We start from the raw sequence: 17,856 nt of genomic DNA on the forward strand, positions 1-17,856 counted from the left end.
CAGCTGTATTTCCCGCCGCTGCTCTCTGATTGGCTGATGCCACGGCGGCCTCGATGCTCATTGGAGACGCTGACGCATTGGGCGGATGTTACGTCATATGTTGCCAAACCCACACTCAGGCCCGTGGCGGGAGTTTTAATAGAGAACTGTTTTGGCGGAATGTTATCTTCCCGGGAACTACATTAATACTAATAAGGTGCATTTATTAAAGTACAACGTTAAAGTACCTTTACTTTATAAAATACTTCTACTAAACGACATTTCATATGGAAATATTCTACTTTACGTCACTACATTTACTGTTACTATTTTTCAGATTTCACTCAAAACAAATGACCAGTTGATAAAATAAGACGCATCATTATAGATTAAAGCACCGAGTATATGACGCAGTTAAAATTGACTCCAACACATTGACTACTACACAAAAGGACAGTTTACACTTTATTTTTCAGTATTTTATAAAAAAAAAACCAAACAAAAAAAAAACAATTTAAATATAGGTGCATATCAGTGCCAAACATGATCTCTCATAAAAAAAATCACTTTTTACTTTACTGCAGATACTAGTTCAAGCTCATGTCAGGGAAAGTCGCCACCTGCTGGTTTAGCTGGTAACTTTATTTCCTATTGATCAGCTGCTGTAATAACAGAATAAAATATGCAAATAGGAGGGAGGTCACAAATGTCACCAGACAAACCAACAGGAAGCAAACCATAACTGTGCAAAACCTTGATCCACAATTCCATAAATATCACTAAACATGTAGTTTAGTATCATTTCATATCATCAAAACTACATGTTTGTGGATAGTGAGACGTTTTTGGATCATGTCAAATATTTGTGGATTGTTCCTCAGTGGGTTAAAATAATAAAAGATTAACAACATCGCCTGCAATGTTGAATGGGTTTTGTAAATTCAGTGATTCATTTTAGTCTTTTAGTCTTTAGCCTTTTACATACAGCCTCTGGTTAGTTCAATGTTCACACTGTGATGATGTTTCATGAGCGGTTTTCTGCTGCTTGGATGATCAATACTCCATTTGAGGTCAGTTTGCTTCCATCTCTGGTTCCTGTTCCTTCTTCCTCACAGCTTCTCCACACTCCTCCTTGAGAGAGAGTGAGACTTGGTGAAACTTGTTTAAGAGTTCAATCTTTGATTTTATTATTGTGAAATATTAGATTTTCAGACTTACTGATGATTCCATGTTTCACCAGGACGATAATAATACCCCAAACATGTCGTCAGTGTAGTGTNCTGTTCCTTCTTCCTCACAGCTTCTCCACACTCCTCCTTGAGAGAGAGTGAGACTTGGTGAAACTTGTTTAAGAGTTCAATCTTTGATTTTATTATTGTGAAATATTAGATTTTCAGACTTACTGATGATTCCATGTTTCACCAGGACGATGATAATAATAATTAGAACAACAACACCAAGAACTCCACCAACAACGGCACCGACATTCACCGTCTGAGCATCTGAAGGAAAATCAGAAAGTGTCCAGATGAGACGAAGAACAGTTTCTCTACAACAGTTTCCTAGAGAATGAATCAAAGACATTTACCAGGGTTTGGTGGCGAGGTGGTGGTCATGACATCATCTGTCCTCGTCTTGTTGTGTTGGACTTTTTTCACTGTTTCAAATGAGAAATAAACTGTTTAATCACTTTTTAAAATCACGTGTTTTATTCAGGAACAAACTTCTTCACTATCTGTGATAAATACTGAATGAAATAAATCCTAAAATGTCCTGTACAGTAGTAAAGTCCTCATGCTTACCAACATTAAGGACAGTGGTACAATGAGCGCTCAGCTTTGGGACAAAACATTGGTACGGTCCACTGTCCTTCAGCTGAACTGAGGAGATCTGCAGTGTCACGATTCCTCTGCTCAGGTCTTCATGGATGAGAGTTGTTCCGTTTCTGTATCGCTCCATCTGTGGATCAGTGAGGTCCTTTCCATGTCGATAGACGTGGATGATCTTGTTATCTCTCTTGATATCCAGTGTATAATCCTCCAGGTTGACCCGGGGATCCAGATCAAACCTAAGTGTAACATCATCACCTTCTTCTGCCTGGATCGTCTCAGTCGGACACTTGACATGATGCTGTGCTGGAGAGACAAACAACATTGAGACAGTTTAAACACGTCTAAAAGAAAACCTCCATTTCTAACAGTTAAAATCTTCAAACACAGAGCTGAAGTTTCTGGATGCAACAAATCTTAAAATGTGCTGCTCATCCACTGAAGGATCGTCCTCCTGAAACACACAGCTGATGCAGTCCAACACAACAAAGATAAAACTGTATATATCTGTAAGTTTTCAAACTAACAATTACTTTTATTATCCATTAATCAGGTGATTATTTTCTCAGATAACTGAAACTAGAGAGCTAAAATTCTCATTGGTAAAATGTCAACAATATCAAAAGTGATAAAGTGATAGTTTGGGTTATTTGACGTGGGTTTGTGTGAGGTATTTATCTATAGTTAGTGTATTACATGCAGTAGAGTCAGATCAGCTCCCAGTTTAAAGAAGCAGCAGGATGAACTGCTGTGGACAGGGCCTTCCGTAAAAACGTTTCAGCCACTTAAAACATCCTCACAGAAAAAAAGCTAATATCAGTTTAAGTGTATAGACTATATTTTGAATATTTTCACCGCTTCATCTGCCGTTCAGCTAACACAGTGCTTAGTAATAAGGTATGGTGGTTAATTATAGGTATTACTCTAGATGTAAGCGCCATTTAATACTAACAAGTTTGTTTATCTAAAAAAATATTTGCTACTGTATAATTTCTGCTTTAATTGGACATTTCTGTTCGATTTCCGCAATAGAACTCTTATTTTGAAGGTCCCAACCGAAAGCGCACTGAGAATCTGTAGGCACACTGCCTATAGATAAGTAATTCACACATCCCCACGTCAAATAACCGCAATAACCACCTTAAAGACTCTGTAGTTCACTGCTTCATGTAGGACAGTTTATCTTATAGCAAACTGAAAATTAACACGCCAAAAACTCAAGTTTAAAGTTTTTAAAAAAAGTTTAAACAGAGTAAACATCAGAATAACAATCGTTCATGTAGATGAAGTATCCTTCAAACAGTAGAGACGAGGATTTCATATGAACAGAAATCATGAAGTAACTTACCCAGGGTAAAAGGAAAAGCAGCGAACAGGAAAATTAACAGTACGTTCATTATTTAACTAATTCAGAGAGATAAAGAGGATGAAGTGACACCTGTCTGCTGTTTAGCGGAAGCGTCTTTAAAAGTTTCTACCAGACAAAATATTTGTGACTAGTTGAACAATCTTCTGGCCAATGTAAAGACACAGTTCCGTTTTGCAACGTGAGAGGGAAAGACATATAGTGCCTTCATAATAAAAGCAGATACCTTTCTCAGGAAGTAAATAAAATGTAATCGCACTGCTCTTTAACAGTACTAATTAGTCATTAACTGCAGGTCTATTCATATAAAACATTATGCCATTGATTTGTTTGTTAAATACGACTAAATGTTACGACACAAACCAGAAAATAATATTTCTGCTTTTATTATGAAGGCACCTGAGGGAAACTAGACAGCACGCCAAGCAACAACAACCAATCACTTGACTGCAACTAGTAAGCGCACACGCCCAAGAAAGCCCAAGTTTTTTCTTGTACAGACAGCACAACGTGCTTCATAGTAAACGACGGAAGAAAGACAAAGCTATAAAAAGATAAAATATAAAAATGGATGAAGAAAAAAGCCTTTGTTGTTAAATCAACTGAATACTCTACAACATTTCAGAGATTTGAGAAACGTCCAGAAACTGACAACAGATGTGTGTAAACGTATCTATTTATACATATGGGAGACCAATTAAAATTAAAGGGATTCAAATAAAAGGTACATTGTTATTTTGAATGGAGGACTTTAATCTGTAATGGAGAATATTTACATTTGATGTATTGCTTCTCAGTACTTTTTCTGCCAGGCTGCAGATCACGGTGTAGAATAAATGTGATCAAACTACTAAAGTGAATACATTTCCTGGTCGTCATCCTACAGTGTGTGCTGGTTTTAGGTGAAAACATCTATTTTACAGCACATTTGTTTTGGGGATTTACAGGGAAACATTTTGACTTGACAACTGTCAGCCAGTAGGTGGCGACTGTGTCCTGCAGACTTCATGTGGGTGAAACAGAGAGAGGACACCTCTGTTAACTTCAGATCAGCAGAGTCTCATAATTCACAACCCGTGTTCATTCACCGATTCAGACCCACAAGATGCTGTTAGTGCAAATGAAACTCCATTGAAATATGTCCGATGGAGACACAATTCACAGACAGATCTCTGAAGATGAGGACAAACAAAAACCAAACTGTCTGTGTGGATGATACCACATGTTGACTCTGAATACAATCATAATAAATTTAAAAAATTGTGGTATAGGTGAGAGAAATAAATGTAATCATAGCGAAGGTTATTACAGCATGACATGAAAACAGAGCTTGATGTGTTTTATGAAAAGCAAAACACCAACAAACGGAAAATAGAGGAGCTTGAACTCTGCGCGCCTCCTTCATAAGTCTATCTGCCCGAACTGAACCTGTTTCTACAATCAGTTCTCTACCAGTTCTATAATCCATCCATCCATGTCGCATATCCTTATAGGGTCGCAGCCCCTCCCCTCCCCCCAATTAGGCGGGGCTGGAGCCAATCCCAGCCTGAACAGGTCGAGTTCTCCACCATAGGAGGAGAAATCAATAACATTCTTAGATATTACAAGAATCAACCTAAGCACATGAAAACCAGGCGCGCGAACATTCACTCTGAATAACAATGTATCAAAGAATAAAGGAACCAAAACTCACCAGGGTTTAAAAAAAAAATTGAAAAAAGTTTAAACAGTGTAAATATCAGAATAATAATCGTTTAATGAAGCAGAATCCAAACAGAGAACAGGACAGTGAACAGCCTCATGTCCATTATTGAGTCAGAAAATAACCTGGAGTGCACGGACTGTGCAGGATAGGACTGTGCCGCTTGTTGAGGCACATTGTCACTCACTAAAAATGAGAAACCAGAAACAAGATGTGACTTAATGTGCCTCTCACAGCCTCAGGCCCGTCACAGCCTCGGTCCAGGAAGCGCTCAGTCCTGTAACTGCTCCTTGTTCAAATTCCTCCTCTTTGCTGCTGATATTTTCCAACCGCAAAAACTGTCCGGTTTAAATGTTTTTGTTGGTTTTAAATTTATTTTCGCTTTGTTGGTGTCGCCTTTTCTTTGTTTGTTTCTCTCTGTAGAGTTTGAACACTGTACATCACTACTGCAGAGTGGTTTGGATTATCTTTCCCCTCCTACCCTCCCAACCCCTGCTACATGAACTATTTGCCATTTTATTTTTTCTCAAACTGAAAATAAACACGTTCAAAGTTTTAAAAAGTTCAAAGTTTTAAAAAGTCCTTAAAAGTTTCAACAGAATAATAATCATTAATGAAGCAGGATCCAAACAGACGTAGATTCACCAGGATCAATGGTAATCATTCATAACAAGCTCTGTAAGTTAGCTCGGCCACTGGTTCATGTTATTGCGTTGATCACAGTTCATTTGATTCATTTAATATATTCAAGTTTTTAGATTTTTTTTTAGTTTTAAAGTTTAAACTGTAAACATCAGAATATGTATAGATGACGCAGCCTCCACACAGTAACTACCTAGATTTAATGTGAACAGAAGTCAAGAAGTAATTAACTTACCCAGGGTAAAAGGAAAAGCAGCTAATAGTAAAGTTACGAGTGTCAAATCCACTGTCAAACCCATTCTGCGTGGAAAAGACGATGAACGCAACGTCAAGAGCAGACAGTCTAGAGTCTAAATTAATTCAGTGAGAATAAAGTCTGTCTGGTCTGTTCAGGAACTCTAAGCGCTCTCCGATATTAAACAAGGTACAAACAGCTGGCGAATGGGAGCTGTGTGTCTGTGTCACGTGAACCGACTGGGCTCCAAATGGATTTGCTCACCTAAATAAATGGGTGGTAACCGCCTCCGTAAGATACTAGTAGGTTTAATAGGTTCCTATTAGCCCAATTCTGTGGGACACAGGTATAATGATAACGCTTATTCAATTGACTGATAACACTCAAACACTGTGTAGCTTATATAAAGATACTGTGGACTGATAGAGAGATCAATAATTGACACCAAAAGACAGTAAGTCAACATAACTTCATAATAACTTCCCAAAATAATAATAATATAGGGGAACTCATTCTGTTATACCCTCTCCTACTGTCGCAGACACATCAGCATAATATAATCCTGTTTACGCTCATTCAACACTATCAATACTCATCCACGACACACACGCGCGCTAACGCCAAGGCGGCAGCGACCAACAGGGCCCATCCCCATCATGGCGGCGACAGTGAAAACAGTTGAAATGTGGGATTTCTCCTTTCCCTGTTTCCTCGTTAATGGCTGGTTAACATCCTGACAACATTAACAACACGTTTAACCACGTCACTTAACACTAGTGTCGAGTACATACACTTTTAAAACTACTGCGCAGACTTCCGGTGAAAGATAACCGTCGTTGACCAAAAACTAACCCGCTGCAAAATCTTACACGTCTCAAAACTCTCCGAACACTCTTCACAACAACTAATACCGCTGCTACAAGAGTTTTACATCCGTGTATTAAGAGTATAAAAGTGAGTTTTACAGTACCTGTAGGTTGGTAGACAGAGGAGCAAAGTTAACGTCTTACACAGGCCGGAGCTCCTTTTTTATGAACTGCGCATGTGCAGAAACTGCCACTATGGCCCGGTCCCAACGTCCGCCCTCACAGACATGGAGAGGTTTCACCGGTACAAGCAGAGACAGTAGAGAAACTGAATGGAGGATCTTTAGTGTAAGTTCTTAGAGAGTTACTCAAAGTTCATAGCATTGTGACATTAAAGTGGAGTCTCCATGGTTATCAAGGGACGCCCACCCGGAAGCGTAAAAAACAGCAAATCAGGCATGAATAACGCTAACGTTAGCTTTACAAGACAACATACAGTTTATAACAGTATTGTAGCAACCCTATAGTAATGTTCCTGTATAAAGTTGTACATGTTCAGATGTTCTGTAAAAATGCCAGGTCTGTGGGTATGGGGTATGTGAGCGTGCGCGTGCAGGGGAGTGCGAGACGGCAACAAGAAATGAGAACGCATGTTGAGCTGCAGCAGTTTAAACACGTCTAAAAGACAACCTCCATTTCTAACAGTTAAACTCTTCAAACAGAGCTGAAGTTCCTGGTACAACAAATCTCAAAATGTGCTGCTCATCCACTGAAGGATCGTCCTCCTGAAACACAGAGATCACCTCCTCATGTGAGCTTGTTGCCCCCTCTGTCTCTGTCTCTCTCTGCCTCTCCTCTCTCTGGCTCTTCCTTCACATGAGACAAGAGCTGAGTAAACCGCAGACCATGAGTCAAGGTCTCCACAATTACAAAAGTTAAACTCTCAGTGATAATAACAGAAGCCATACATATGTTGCACAACCTGAGTCCCAGCTATTTCTCTCTCTTTCTCTTATAAAGACAAATAAAAATAGCCCAAAAAATAACTTATTATTCTCAACCATATCAAACTTCACAAGTTTTAAAAAGTCTATTTGCCTTTTTTATTTTTTGTCAAACTGAAAATAAACATGTTCAAAGTTTTAAAAAGTTCAAAGTTTTAAAAAGTCCTTAAAAGTTTCAACAGTGTAAATATCAGAATAATAATCATTAATGAAGCAGAATCCAAACAGACGTAGATTCACTGTGAACAGAAGTTCAGCACTAACTCACCCAGGATCAATGGTAAAGCAGAGAACAGGAACGTGAACAGCCTCATGTCCATTATTGAGTGAGAAAAAGAAGATGAAGTTACACTTGCAGAAAAATTAGATGATGCTGGTCGACTATGTGTTACTTGTCTGCATGAACTTTTATAAATTGGTTTCTGAGACACCACTCCGCTCCAGAGGAAAGGCGCATGCTCATTGGATCAGATAAATGATCCAATGGGAAGGCCGCGCTCCTCTGTTCCTACCTACGTCACAGAACCCGCTAAAAGTGAATATTGAAATTATAGGATAATCTGAATATTCCAATTTACATTTTAGCGGGTTCTGTGACAGGGGCAGGGGTAGAGGGGAGGAGCCATCTGAGCCAATCAGATGGCTCCTTCAAACAGACTCAGGAGGCTCCTCCCTGCGTCACAGAACCCGCTAAAATGTCCATTAGGATATTCAGATGAGCTCCGTTTTTAGCTCCTTTCTTACCCGGATATAAACATATTAGCTGTTTCCATGTAGGAGGCTGATGGAGACCGACATACCAACGACTCACATCCTCTAATCTCTCCGCACGTGTCACTTCACTTCACTTCGTCTTTATCTCGCTGATTTAGTTTAATAATGAACGGACTGTTCGTTTTCCTGTTCGCTTCTTGACAGAATAAACACTGAGGAGGAGGAGGAAGGGTCAGGTGAAACGTCCAGAACTGTCCCTCCGACCGTGAACAGAACCAGACCTGAGCCTCTGAAGAGACGCATTTATCTGTGTGTGTGTGTGTGTGTGTGTGTGTGTGTGTGTGTGTGTGCACTGTAATGTAATTGATTCCTCGTCCTGTGGTAAAGAGCTGAGCGTGGGAACAAAGACAAGGTGCGCGCACAGACTTATAGAGGAGGAGGCGGGCTCTCTCAGTGGGCACCGCCCTCTGATTGGCTGAAGAGGCTGTCCCTCTCCTCACAGCCTGAAACCTGTTGGCGCTGCTTCTTCTTGAACTCACTAAGTTTTCATGCAATGCTGTGATACTCTTCTCTCTGAATACATTTATGTCCGTTGCTAATCCCACCCTTGTTGTCCACTGATACGGTGACGCATGTACGGTCTCTTCAGCCGTCGCCATGTTTGCTCATTAGCCCTGAAAATAAAGTACAGCTGAGGTTGATGGGAAAGTTGTCAGTTCTGCAGCAACCATTTTATATTGGAGCAGGTAGGAGTGTGACGTCACGATGGCGCTGCAGGACAAGTCAGCAAAGTCATTACAGTTCCTTTCACTGCTCGTACATAATGTAACATAAGTGTTGAATATACAGATTGTTCACAGATTAAATCAAATCTTATCTTGTTTATTTATAAAATACATTTTAAAAAACCACCAAAGTGCTGCACAATACAATACAACAATAAACACACAACATAGAAACAGCTGAAAGGATGCGTTAAGTATCTCATGGTTTGACACAGACATGGAGCCGTTTGAATTAAAAACACAAAGGATAAAAGTGAGAGACTGAAACCTGAGGGTTTTGAGATCAGACTTAACGATGACCACAGAGGGAGAACACTTCATTAACAGAGGTAAACGGTTCTAAAGTTTTGGGGCAGCTACCGCAAAAGCCCGATCACCCTTTCCACTCAGCCTCCACCGAGGGACGGCCAGGAGCAGCTAAATGTGAACACAACAATACAGCAGCTTTCAAGGGAATGATGACTGAAAAGGGCAGGTCAAAGGTCGTAACATTAACACACAGGGCTGCACCGGTGGTGTTAGTTGATCTTCACTCCTTTAGCCTGACCAGGTGAAGACAAGTGTAACACTGGACAAAAGAGGAAGAAAAGACAAAATGATGATGATGATGATTTCAGAGGGGATCTAGTATTTGAGATGCAAAGAGGTGTGTGTGCGTGTAACTTCCAGGTTATGGCGGTGTTGATAGATACATATGAGGAGCGTACTACTCACATAAACACACAGTAGCAACATCAACAAAAGAGAAACTACATTAAAAAACTAAACTAAAAGAAAATACAAAGGTTTTCAGTGTAATTATAAAGGTGGACACAGTTGTGGCAGATCTCAGGTTAGCACACGATAATACATTGATGCCGACATCCAAATCCCCAGAGACCGGATGATGTTGATCAAAATCTCCCTCTTTATATGAAACATCTCCCTCAAGCTTTAATGGGGGCCGTTTACCATGATTTGAATATTAATATGCAACTTAACGTAGTTCCAGTTTAATGTCCAGGAGTTTATCTCTAAAATGATGAATTATTTCTTTGCATTAAAAAAGTTGCATCTTTACATTTTCAGACATATGGAATATAAATGTGTTAACAACATGGACACGACAACTGTGTCACAGCTCTGCTTGATCACAGAGTATTTCCTGATTACACGTTTCCATGACAACGTCTGTTCCCATTTCATTTGTATGTGTAAACTGACTGGTCCCTGTTTTTATATTATCCTGTATATTTTATTGATGTTTTCTCTATGAAATTTTCCCTTTTCCAAAACTGTGCTTCTGACCCAAACTCATCACGACTGCTGTTGTGTTTGAGTTGTGTTTAAACACCTTCACTCGTCTTCACACGGAGGTTTCATGTCTCTTAGTTCAGCAGAGACTTTGGGAATCTGCTTTTTATCCGTCAGGTAGTGAATGGTTGTGTTCTCGCTCCAGCAGCATCCCTCCACCACCACTACACCTCTGACATGATGCTTAACAAGCTGCTTCTGCAGGTTCTTCTCCTCCTCCTCCTCCCTCCATCTCTGGTTCCTGCTCCCTTCTTCCCCGCAGCCTCTCCTCACTCCTCCCTGAGAGAGAGAAGCAGTTGGTGACACTTGTTAAAGGATGTTTGTGTTAACTGCAGTGGATCCTGATCTAAGAGTCGGGCCCCTCCAAAGGGTCTCCAGGTAAATCTGAGGGGTCGTGAGACGATTAATGGAGAGTAAAGAAGAAGAAACAAACTTCTGATACACACATCTGTTTTTAGTTTTTACACTTTTCTTCAATCTTTGATTTTATTATTGTGAAATATTAGATTTTCAGACTTACTGATGATTCCTCGTTTCACCAGGACGATGATAATAATAATTAGAACAACAGCACCAAGAACTCCACCAACAACAGCACCGACATTCACCGTCTGAGCATCTGAAGGAAAATCAGAAAGTGTCCAGATGAGACGAAGAACAGTTTCTCTACAACAGTTTCCTAGAGAATGAATCAAAGACATTTACCAGGGTTTGGTGGCGAGGTGGTGGTCATGACATCATCTGTCCTCGTCTTGTTGTGTTGGACTTTTTTCACTGTTTCAAATGAGAAATAAACTGTTTAAACACTTTTTTAAAATCACGTGTTTTATTCAGGAACAAACTTCTTCACTATCTGTGATAAATACTGAATGAAATAAATCCTAAAATGTCCTGTACAGTAGTAAAGTCCTCATGCTTACCAACATTAAGGACAGTGGTACAACCAGCTCTCAGCCCTGGGACAAAACATCGGTACGGTCCACTGTCCTTCAGCTGAACTGAGGAGATCTGCAGTGTCATGATTCCTCTGCTCAGGTCTTCATGGATGAGAGTTGTTCTGTCTCTGTATCGCTCCGTCTGTGGATCAGTGAGGTCCTTTCCATGTCGATAGACGTGGATGATCTTGTTATCTCTCTTGATATCCAGTGTATAATTCACCAGGTTGACCCGGGGATCCAGATCAAACCTAAGTGTAACATCATCACCTTCTTCTGCCTGGATCGTCTCAGTCGGACACTTGACATGATGCTGTGCTGGAGAGACAAACAACATTGAGACAGTTTAAACACGTCTAAAAGAAAACCTCCATTTCTAACAGTTAAACTCTTCAAACACAGAGCTGAAGTTTCTGGATGCAACAAATCTCAAAATGTGCTGCTCATCCACTGAAGGATCGTCCTCCTGAAACACACAGCTGATGCAGTCCAACACAACAAAGATAAAACTGTTTATACCTGTAAGTTTTCAAATGGGTGTTGGTTTAACTCCGAGCTGAAACTAACAATTACTTTTATTATCCATTAATCAGGTGATTATTTTCTCAGATAACTGAAACTAGAGAGCTAAAATTCTCATTGGTAAAATGTCAACAATATCAAAAGTGATAAAGTGATAGTTTGGGTTATTTGACGTGGGTTTGTGTGAGGTATTTATCTATAGTTAGTGTATTACATGCAGTAGAGTCAGATCAGCTCCCAGTTTAAAGAAGCAGCAGGAGCACCAGTACAGAAGCTGAGTGATGAAGTGCTGTGGACAGGGCCTTCCGCAAAAACGTGTTTCAGCCACTTAAAACATCCTCACAGAAAAAAAGCTAATATCAGTTTAAGTGTATAGACTTTATTTGGAATATTTTCACCGCTTCATCTGCCGTTCAGCTAACACAGTGCTTAGTAATAAGGTATGGTGGTTAATTATAGGTATTACTCTAGATGTAAGCGCCATTTAATACTAACAAGTTTGTTTATTCTAAAAATATTTGCTACTGTATAATTTTTGTTTTAATTTGATATTTCCGTTCGATTTGCACAATGGAACTCTTATTCTGAAGGTTGTAATTTCTGACCCACCTGGTGCTTTTTCTAAACCGACGGTGCACTGAGAATCTGTAGGCCCACTGCCTATAGATAAGAAATTCACACATCCCCACGTCAAATAACAGCAATAACCACCTTAAAGACTCTGTAGTTCACTGCTTCATGTAGGACAGTTTATCTTATAGCAAACTGAAAATTAATAAAGTTTTTTAAAAAATTTTAAACAGAGTAAACATCAGAATAATAATCGTTCATGTAGATGAAGTATCCTTCAAACAGTAGAGTCAGATCAGCTCCCAGTTTAAAGAAGCAGCAGGATGAACTGCTGTGGACAGGGCCTTCCGTAAAAACGTTTCAGCCACTTAAAACATCCTCACAGAAAAAAAGCTAATATCAGTTTAAGTGTATAGACTATATTTTGAATATTTTCACCGCTTCATCTGCCGTTCAGCTAACACAGTGCTTAGTAATAAGGTATGGTGGTTAATTATAGGTATTACTCTAGATGTAAGCGCCATTTAATACTAACAAGTTTGTTTATCTAAAAAAATATTTGCTACTGTATAATTTCTGCTTTAATTGGACATTTCTGTTCGATTTCCGCAATAGAACTCTTATTTTGAAGGTCCCAACCGAAAGCGCACTGAGAATCTGTAGGCACACTGCCTATAGATAAGTAATTCACACATCCCCACGTCAAATAACCGCAATAACCACCTTAAAGACTCTGTAGTTCACTGCTTCATGTAGGACAGTTTATCTTATAGCAAACTGAAAATTAACACGCCAAAAACTCAAGTTTAAAGTTTTTAAAAAAAGTTTAAACAGAGTAAACATCAGAATAACAATCGTTCATGTAGATGAAGTATCCTTCAAACAGTAGAGACGAGGATTTCATATGAACAGAAATCATGAAGTAACTTACCCAGGGTAAAAGGAAAAGCAGCGAACAGGAAAATTAACAGTACGTTCATTATTTAACTAATTCAGAGAGATAAAGAGGATGAAGTGACACCTGTCTGCTGTTTAGCGGAAGCGTCTTTAAAAGTTTCTACTTGAGAAAATATTTGTGACTAGTTGAAAACAGTCTTCTGGTTGATTGAAAGACAGAGAGGGAAAGACATATAGTGCCTTCATAATAAAAGCAGATACCTTTCTCAGGAAGTAAATAAAATGTAATCGCACTGCTCTTTAACAGTACTAATTAGTCATTAACTGCAGGTCTATTCATATAAAACATTATGCCATTGATTTGTTTGTTAAATACGACTAAATGTTACGACACAAACCAGAAAATAATATTTCTGCTTTTATTATGAAGGCACCTGAGGGGAACTAGACAGCACGCCAAGCACAACAACCAAACGCCCAACTGCAACTAGTAAGAGCGCACAAGCAAGAAAGAAGTTTATGAATGTGAAGTGGTTCATTTATGGCAGAGTAGTTTCTTGCTCATACATCACAACGTGATTCATAGTAAACAACGGAAGAAAGACAAAGCTATAAAAAGATAAAATATAAAAATGGATGAAGAAAAAAAGCCTCTGTTGTTAAATCAACTGAATACTTTACAACATATCAGAGATTTGAGAAACGTCCAGAAACTGACAACAGATGTGTGTAAACGTATCTATTTATACATATGGGAGACCAATTAAAATTAAAGGGATTCAAATAAAAGGTACATTGTTATTTTGAATGGAGGACTTTAATCTGTAATGGAGAATATTTACATTTGATGTATTGCTTCTCAGTACTTTTTCTGCCAGGCTGCAGATCACGGTGTAGAATAAATGTGATCAAACTACTAAAGTGAATACATTTCCTGGTCGTCATCCTACAGTGTGTGCTGGTTTTAGGTGAAAACATCTATTTTACAGCACATTTGTTTTGGGGATTTACAGGGAAACATTTTGACTTGACAACTGTCAGCCAGTAGGTGGCGACTGTGTCCTGCAGACTTCATGTGGGTGAAACAGAGAGAGGACACCTCTGTTAACTTCAGATCAGCAGAGTCTCATAATTCACAACCCGTGTTCATTCACCGATTCAGACCCACAAGATGCTGTTAGTGCAAATGAAACTCCATTGAAATATGTCCGATGGAGACACAATTCACAGACAGATCTCTGAAGATGAGGACAAACAAAAACCAAACTGTCTGTGTGGATGATACCACATGTTGACTCTGAATACAATCATAATAAATTTAAAAAATTGTGGTATAGGTGAGAGAAATAAATGTAATCATAGCGAAGGTTATTACAGCATGACATGAAAACAGAGCTTGATGTGTTTTATGAAAAGCAAAACACCAACAAACGGAAAATAGAGGAGCTTGAACTCTGCGCGCCTCCTTCATAAGTCTATCTGCCCGAACTGAACCTGTTTCTACAATCAGTTCTCTACCAGTTCTATAATCCATCCATCCATGTCGCATATCCTTATAGGGTCGCAGCCCCTCCCCTCCCCCCAATTAGGCGGGGCTGGAGCCAATCCCAGCCTGAACAGGTCGAGTTCTCCACCATAGGAGGAGAAATCAATAACATTCTTAGATATTACAAGAATCAACCTAAGCACATGAAAACCAGGCGCGCGAACATTCACTCTGAATAACAATGTATCAAAGAATAAAGGAACCAAAACTCACCAGGGTTTAAAAAAAAAATTGAAAAAAGTTTAAACAGTGTAAATATCAGAATAATAATCGTTTAATGAAGCAGAATCCAAACAGAGAACAGGACAGTGAACAGCCTCATGTCCATTATTGAGTCAGAAAATAACCTGGAGTGCACGGACTGTGCAGGATAGGACTGTGCCGCTTGTTGAGGCACATTGTCACTCACTAAAAATGAGAAACCAGAAACAAGATGTGACTTAATGTGCCTCTCACAGCCTCAGGCCCGTCACAGCCTCGGTCCAGGAAGCGCTCAGTCCTGTAACTGCTCCTTGTTCAAATTCCTCCTCTTTGCTGCTGATATTTTCCAACCGCAAAAACTGTCCGGTTTAAATGTTTTTGTTGGTTTTAAATTTATTTTCGCTTTGTTGGTGTCGCCTTTTCTTTGTTTGTTTCTCTCTGTAGAGTTTGAACACTGTACATCACTACTGCAGAGTGGTTTGGATTATCTTTCCCCTCCTACCCTCCCAACCCCTGCTACATGAACTATTTGCCATTTTATTTTTTCTCAAACTGAAAATAAACACGTTCAAAGTTTTAAAAAGTTCAAAGTTTTAAAAAGTCCTTAAAAGTTTCAACAGAATAATAATCATTAATGAAGCAGGATCCAAACAGACGTAGATTCACCAGGATCAATGGTAATCATTCATAACAAGCTCTGTAAGTTAGCTCGGCCACTGGTTCATGTTATTGCGTTGATCACAGTTCATTTGATTCATTTAATATATTCAAGTTTTTAGATTTTTTTTTAGTTTTAAAGTTTAAACTGTAAACATCAGAATATGTATAGATGACGCAGCCTCCACACAGTAACTACCTAGATTTAATGTGAACAGAAGTCAAGAAGTAATTAACTTACCCAGGGTAAAAGGAAAAGCAGCTAATAGTAAAGTTACGAGTGTCAAATCCACTGTCAAACCCATTCTGCGTGGAAAAGACGATGAACGCAACGTCAAGAGCAGACAGTCTAGAGTCTAAATTAATTCAGTGAGAATAAAGTCTGTCTGGTCTGTTCAGGAACTCTAAGCGCTCTCCGATATTAAACAAGGTACAAACAGCTGGCGAATGGGAGCTGTGTGTCTGTGTCACGTGAACCGACTGGGCTCCAAATGGATTTGCTCACCTAAATAAATGGGTGGTAACCGCCTCCGTAAGATACTAGTAGGTTTAATAGGTTCCTATTAGCCCAATTCTGTGGGACACAGGTATAATGATAACGCTTATTCAATTGACTGATAACACTCAAACACTGTGTAGCTTATATAAAGATACTGTGGACTGATAGAGAGATCAATAATTGACACCAAAAGACAGTAAGTCAACATAACTTCATAATAACTTCCCAAAATAATAATAATATAGGGGAACTCATTCTGTTATACCCTCTCCTACTGTCGCAGACACATCAGCATAATATAATCCTGTTTACGCTCATTCAACACTATCAATACTCATCCACGACACACACGCGCGCTAACGCCAAGGCGGCAGCGACCAACAGGGCCCATCCCCATCATGGCGGCGACAGTGAAAACAGTTGAAATGTGGGATTTCTCCTTTCCCTGTTTCCTCGTTAATGGCTGGTTAACATCCTGACAACATTAACAACACGTTTAACCACGTCACTTAACACTAGTGTCGAGTACATACACTTTTAAAACTACTGCGCAGACTTCCGGTGAAAGATAACCGTCGTTGACCAAAAACTAACCCGCTGCAAAATCTTACACGTCTCAAAACTCTCCGAACACTCTTCACAACAACTAATACCGCTGCTACAAGAGTTTTACATCCGTGTATTAAGAGTATAAAAGTGAGTTTTACAGTACCTGTAGGTTGGTAGACAGAGGAGCAAAGTTAACGTCTTACACAGGCCGGAGCTCCTTTTTTATGAACTGCGCATGTGCAGAAACTGCCACTATGGCCCGGTCCCAACGTCCGCCCTCACAGACATGGAGAGGTTTCACCGGTACAAGCAGAGACAGTAGAGAAACTGAATGGAGGATCTTTAGTGTAAGTTCTTAGAGAGTTACTCAAAGTTCATAGCATTGTGACATTAAAGTGGAGTCTCCATGGTTATCAAGGGACGCCCACCCGGAAGCGTAAAAAACAGCAAATCAGGCATGAATAACGCTAACGTTAGCTTTACAAGACAACATACAGTTTATAACAGTATTGTAGCAACCCTATAGTAATGTTCCTGTATAAAGTTGTACATGTTCAGATGTTCTGTGAAAATGCCAGGTCTGTGGGTATGGGGTATGTGAGCGTGCGCGTGCAGGGGAGTGCGAGACGGCAACAAGAAATGAGAACGCATGTTGAGCTGCAGCAGTTTAAACACGTCTAAAAGACAACCTCCATTTCTAACAGTTAAACTCTTCAAACAGAGCTGAAGTTCCTGGTACAACAAATCTCAAAATGTGCTGCTCATCCACTGAAGGATCGTCCTCCTGAAACACAGAGATCACCTCCTCATGTGAGCTTGTTGCCCCCTCTGTCTCTGTCTCTCTCTGCCTCTCCTCTCTCTGGCTCTTCCTTCACATGAGACAAGAGCTGAGTAAACCGCAGACCATGAGTCAAGGTCTCCACAATTACAAAAGTTAAACTCTCAGTGATAATAACAGAAGCCATACATATGTTGCACAACCTGAGTCCCAGCTATTTCTCTCTCTTTCTCTTATAAAGACAAATAAAAATAGCCCAAAAAATAACTTATTATTCTCAACCATATCAAACTTCACAAGTTTTAAAAAGTCTATTTGCCTTTTTTATTTTTTGTCAAACTGAAAAT

The 17,856-nt window shown here is 39.5% G+C and overlaps 1 protein-coding gene and 1 long non-coding RNA gene across 4 annotated transcripts; both read right to left on the reverse strand.

The window, feature by feature from the left end:
• Nucleotides 1-500: 500 nt before the first annotated feature.
• Nucleotides 501-16,008, reverse strand: LOC111238240 (butyrophilin subfamily 2 member A1-like). 3 transcript variants are annotated; one of them, XM_022767658.1, is made up of 5 exons: nucleotides 15,925-16,008; nucleotides 11,276-11,608; nucleotides 11,061-11,129; nucleotides 10,876-10,974; nucleotides 501-1,110 (listed from the first exon to the last, which is right to left on the reverse strand). In XM_022767658.1, exons 1-5 carry the CDS (start codon nucleotides 15,986-15,988, stop codon nucleotides 1,004-1,006), a joined length of 672 nt encoding a protein of 223 aa, XP_022623379.1. In that variant the 5' UTR covers nucleotides 15,989-16,008; the 3' UTR covers nucleotides 501-1,003. The 3 variants fall into 3 exon arrangements, with proteins under 3 accessions (XP_022623379.1, XP_022623380.1, XP_022623381.1); XM_022767659.1 differs by lacking the exon at nucleotides 15,925-16,008 and adding an exon at nucleotides 13,314-13,398; XM_022767660.1 differs by lacking the exon at nucleotides 501-1,110 and adding an exon at nucleotides 10,685-10,739.
• On the reverse strand, nucleotides 1,417-6,772 carry LOC111238242. Its single transcript, XR_002665806.1, has 4 exons — nucleotides 6,724-6,772; nucleotides 1,782-2,114; nucleotides 1,568-1,636; nucleotides 1,417-1,481 (listed from the first exon to the last, which is right to left on the reverse strand). It is a non-coding gene; the product is annotated as an uncharacterized LOC111238242 (long non-coding RNA).
• Nucleotides 16,009-17,856: the final 1,848 nt, after the last annotated feature.

Source organism: Seriola dumerili, unplaced genomic scaffold (genome assembly GCF_002260705.1).
Source record: "Seriola dumerili isolate Sdu_G_001 unplaced genomic scaffold, Sdu_1.0 BDQW01001246.1, whole genome shotgun sequence".
In the NCBI taxonomy this organism is placed as follows: Eukaryota; Metazoa; Chordata; class Actinopteri; order Carangiformes; family Carangidae; genus Seriola; species Seriola dumerili.

What these genes read in the sequence shown, in the direction of transcription:
- LOC111238240 (XM_022767658.1), bottom strand. Translation starts at nt 15,988, where the DNA reads ATGGGTTTGACAGTGGATTTGACACTCGTAACTTTACTATTAGCTGCT. An exon ending in TGCTTTTCCTTTTACCCTGG is followed by an intron (nt 11,609 to 15,924) that starts GTAAGTTAATTA and finishes TTGTCTCTCCAG; the next exon opens with CACAGCATCATGTCAAGTGT. An exon ending in TACCACTGTCCTTAATGTTG is followed by an intron (nt 11,130 to 11,275) that starts GTAAGCATGAGG and finishes CATTTGAAACAG; the next exon opens with TGAAAAAAGTCCAACACAAC.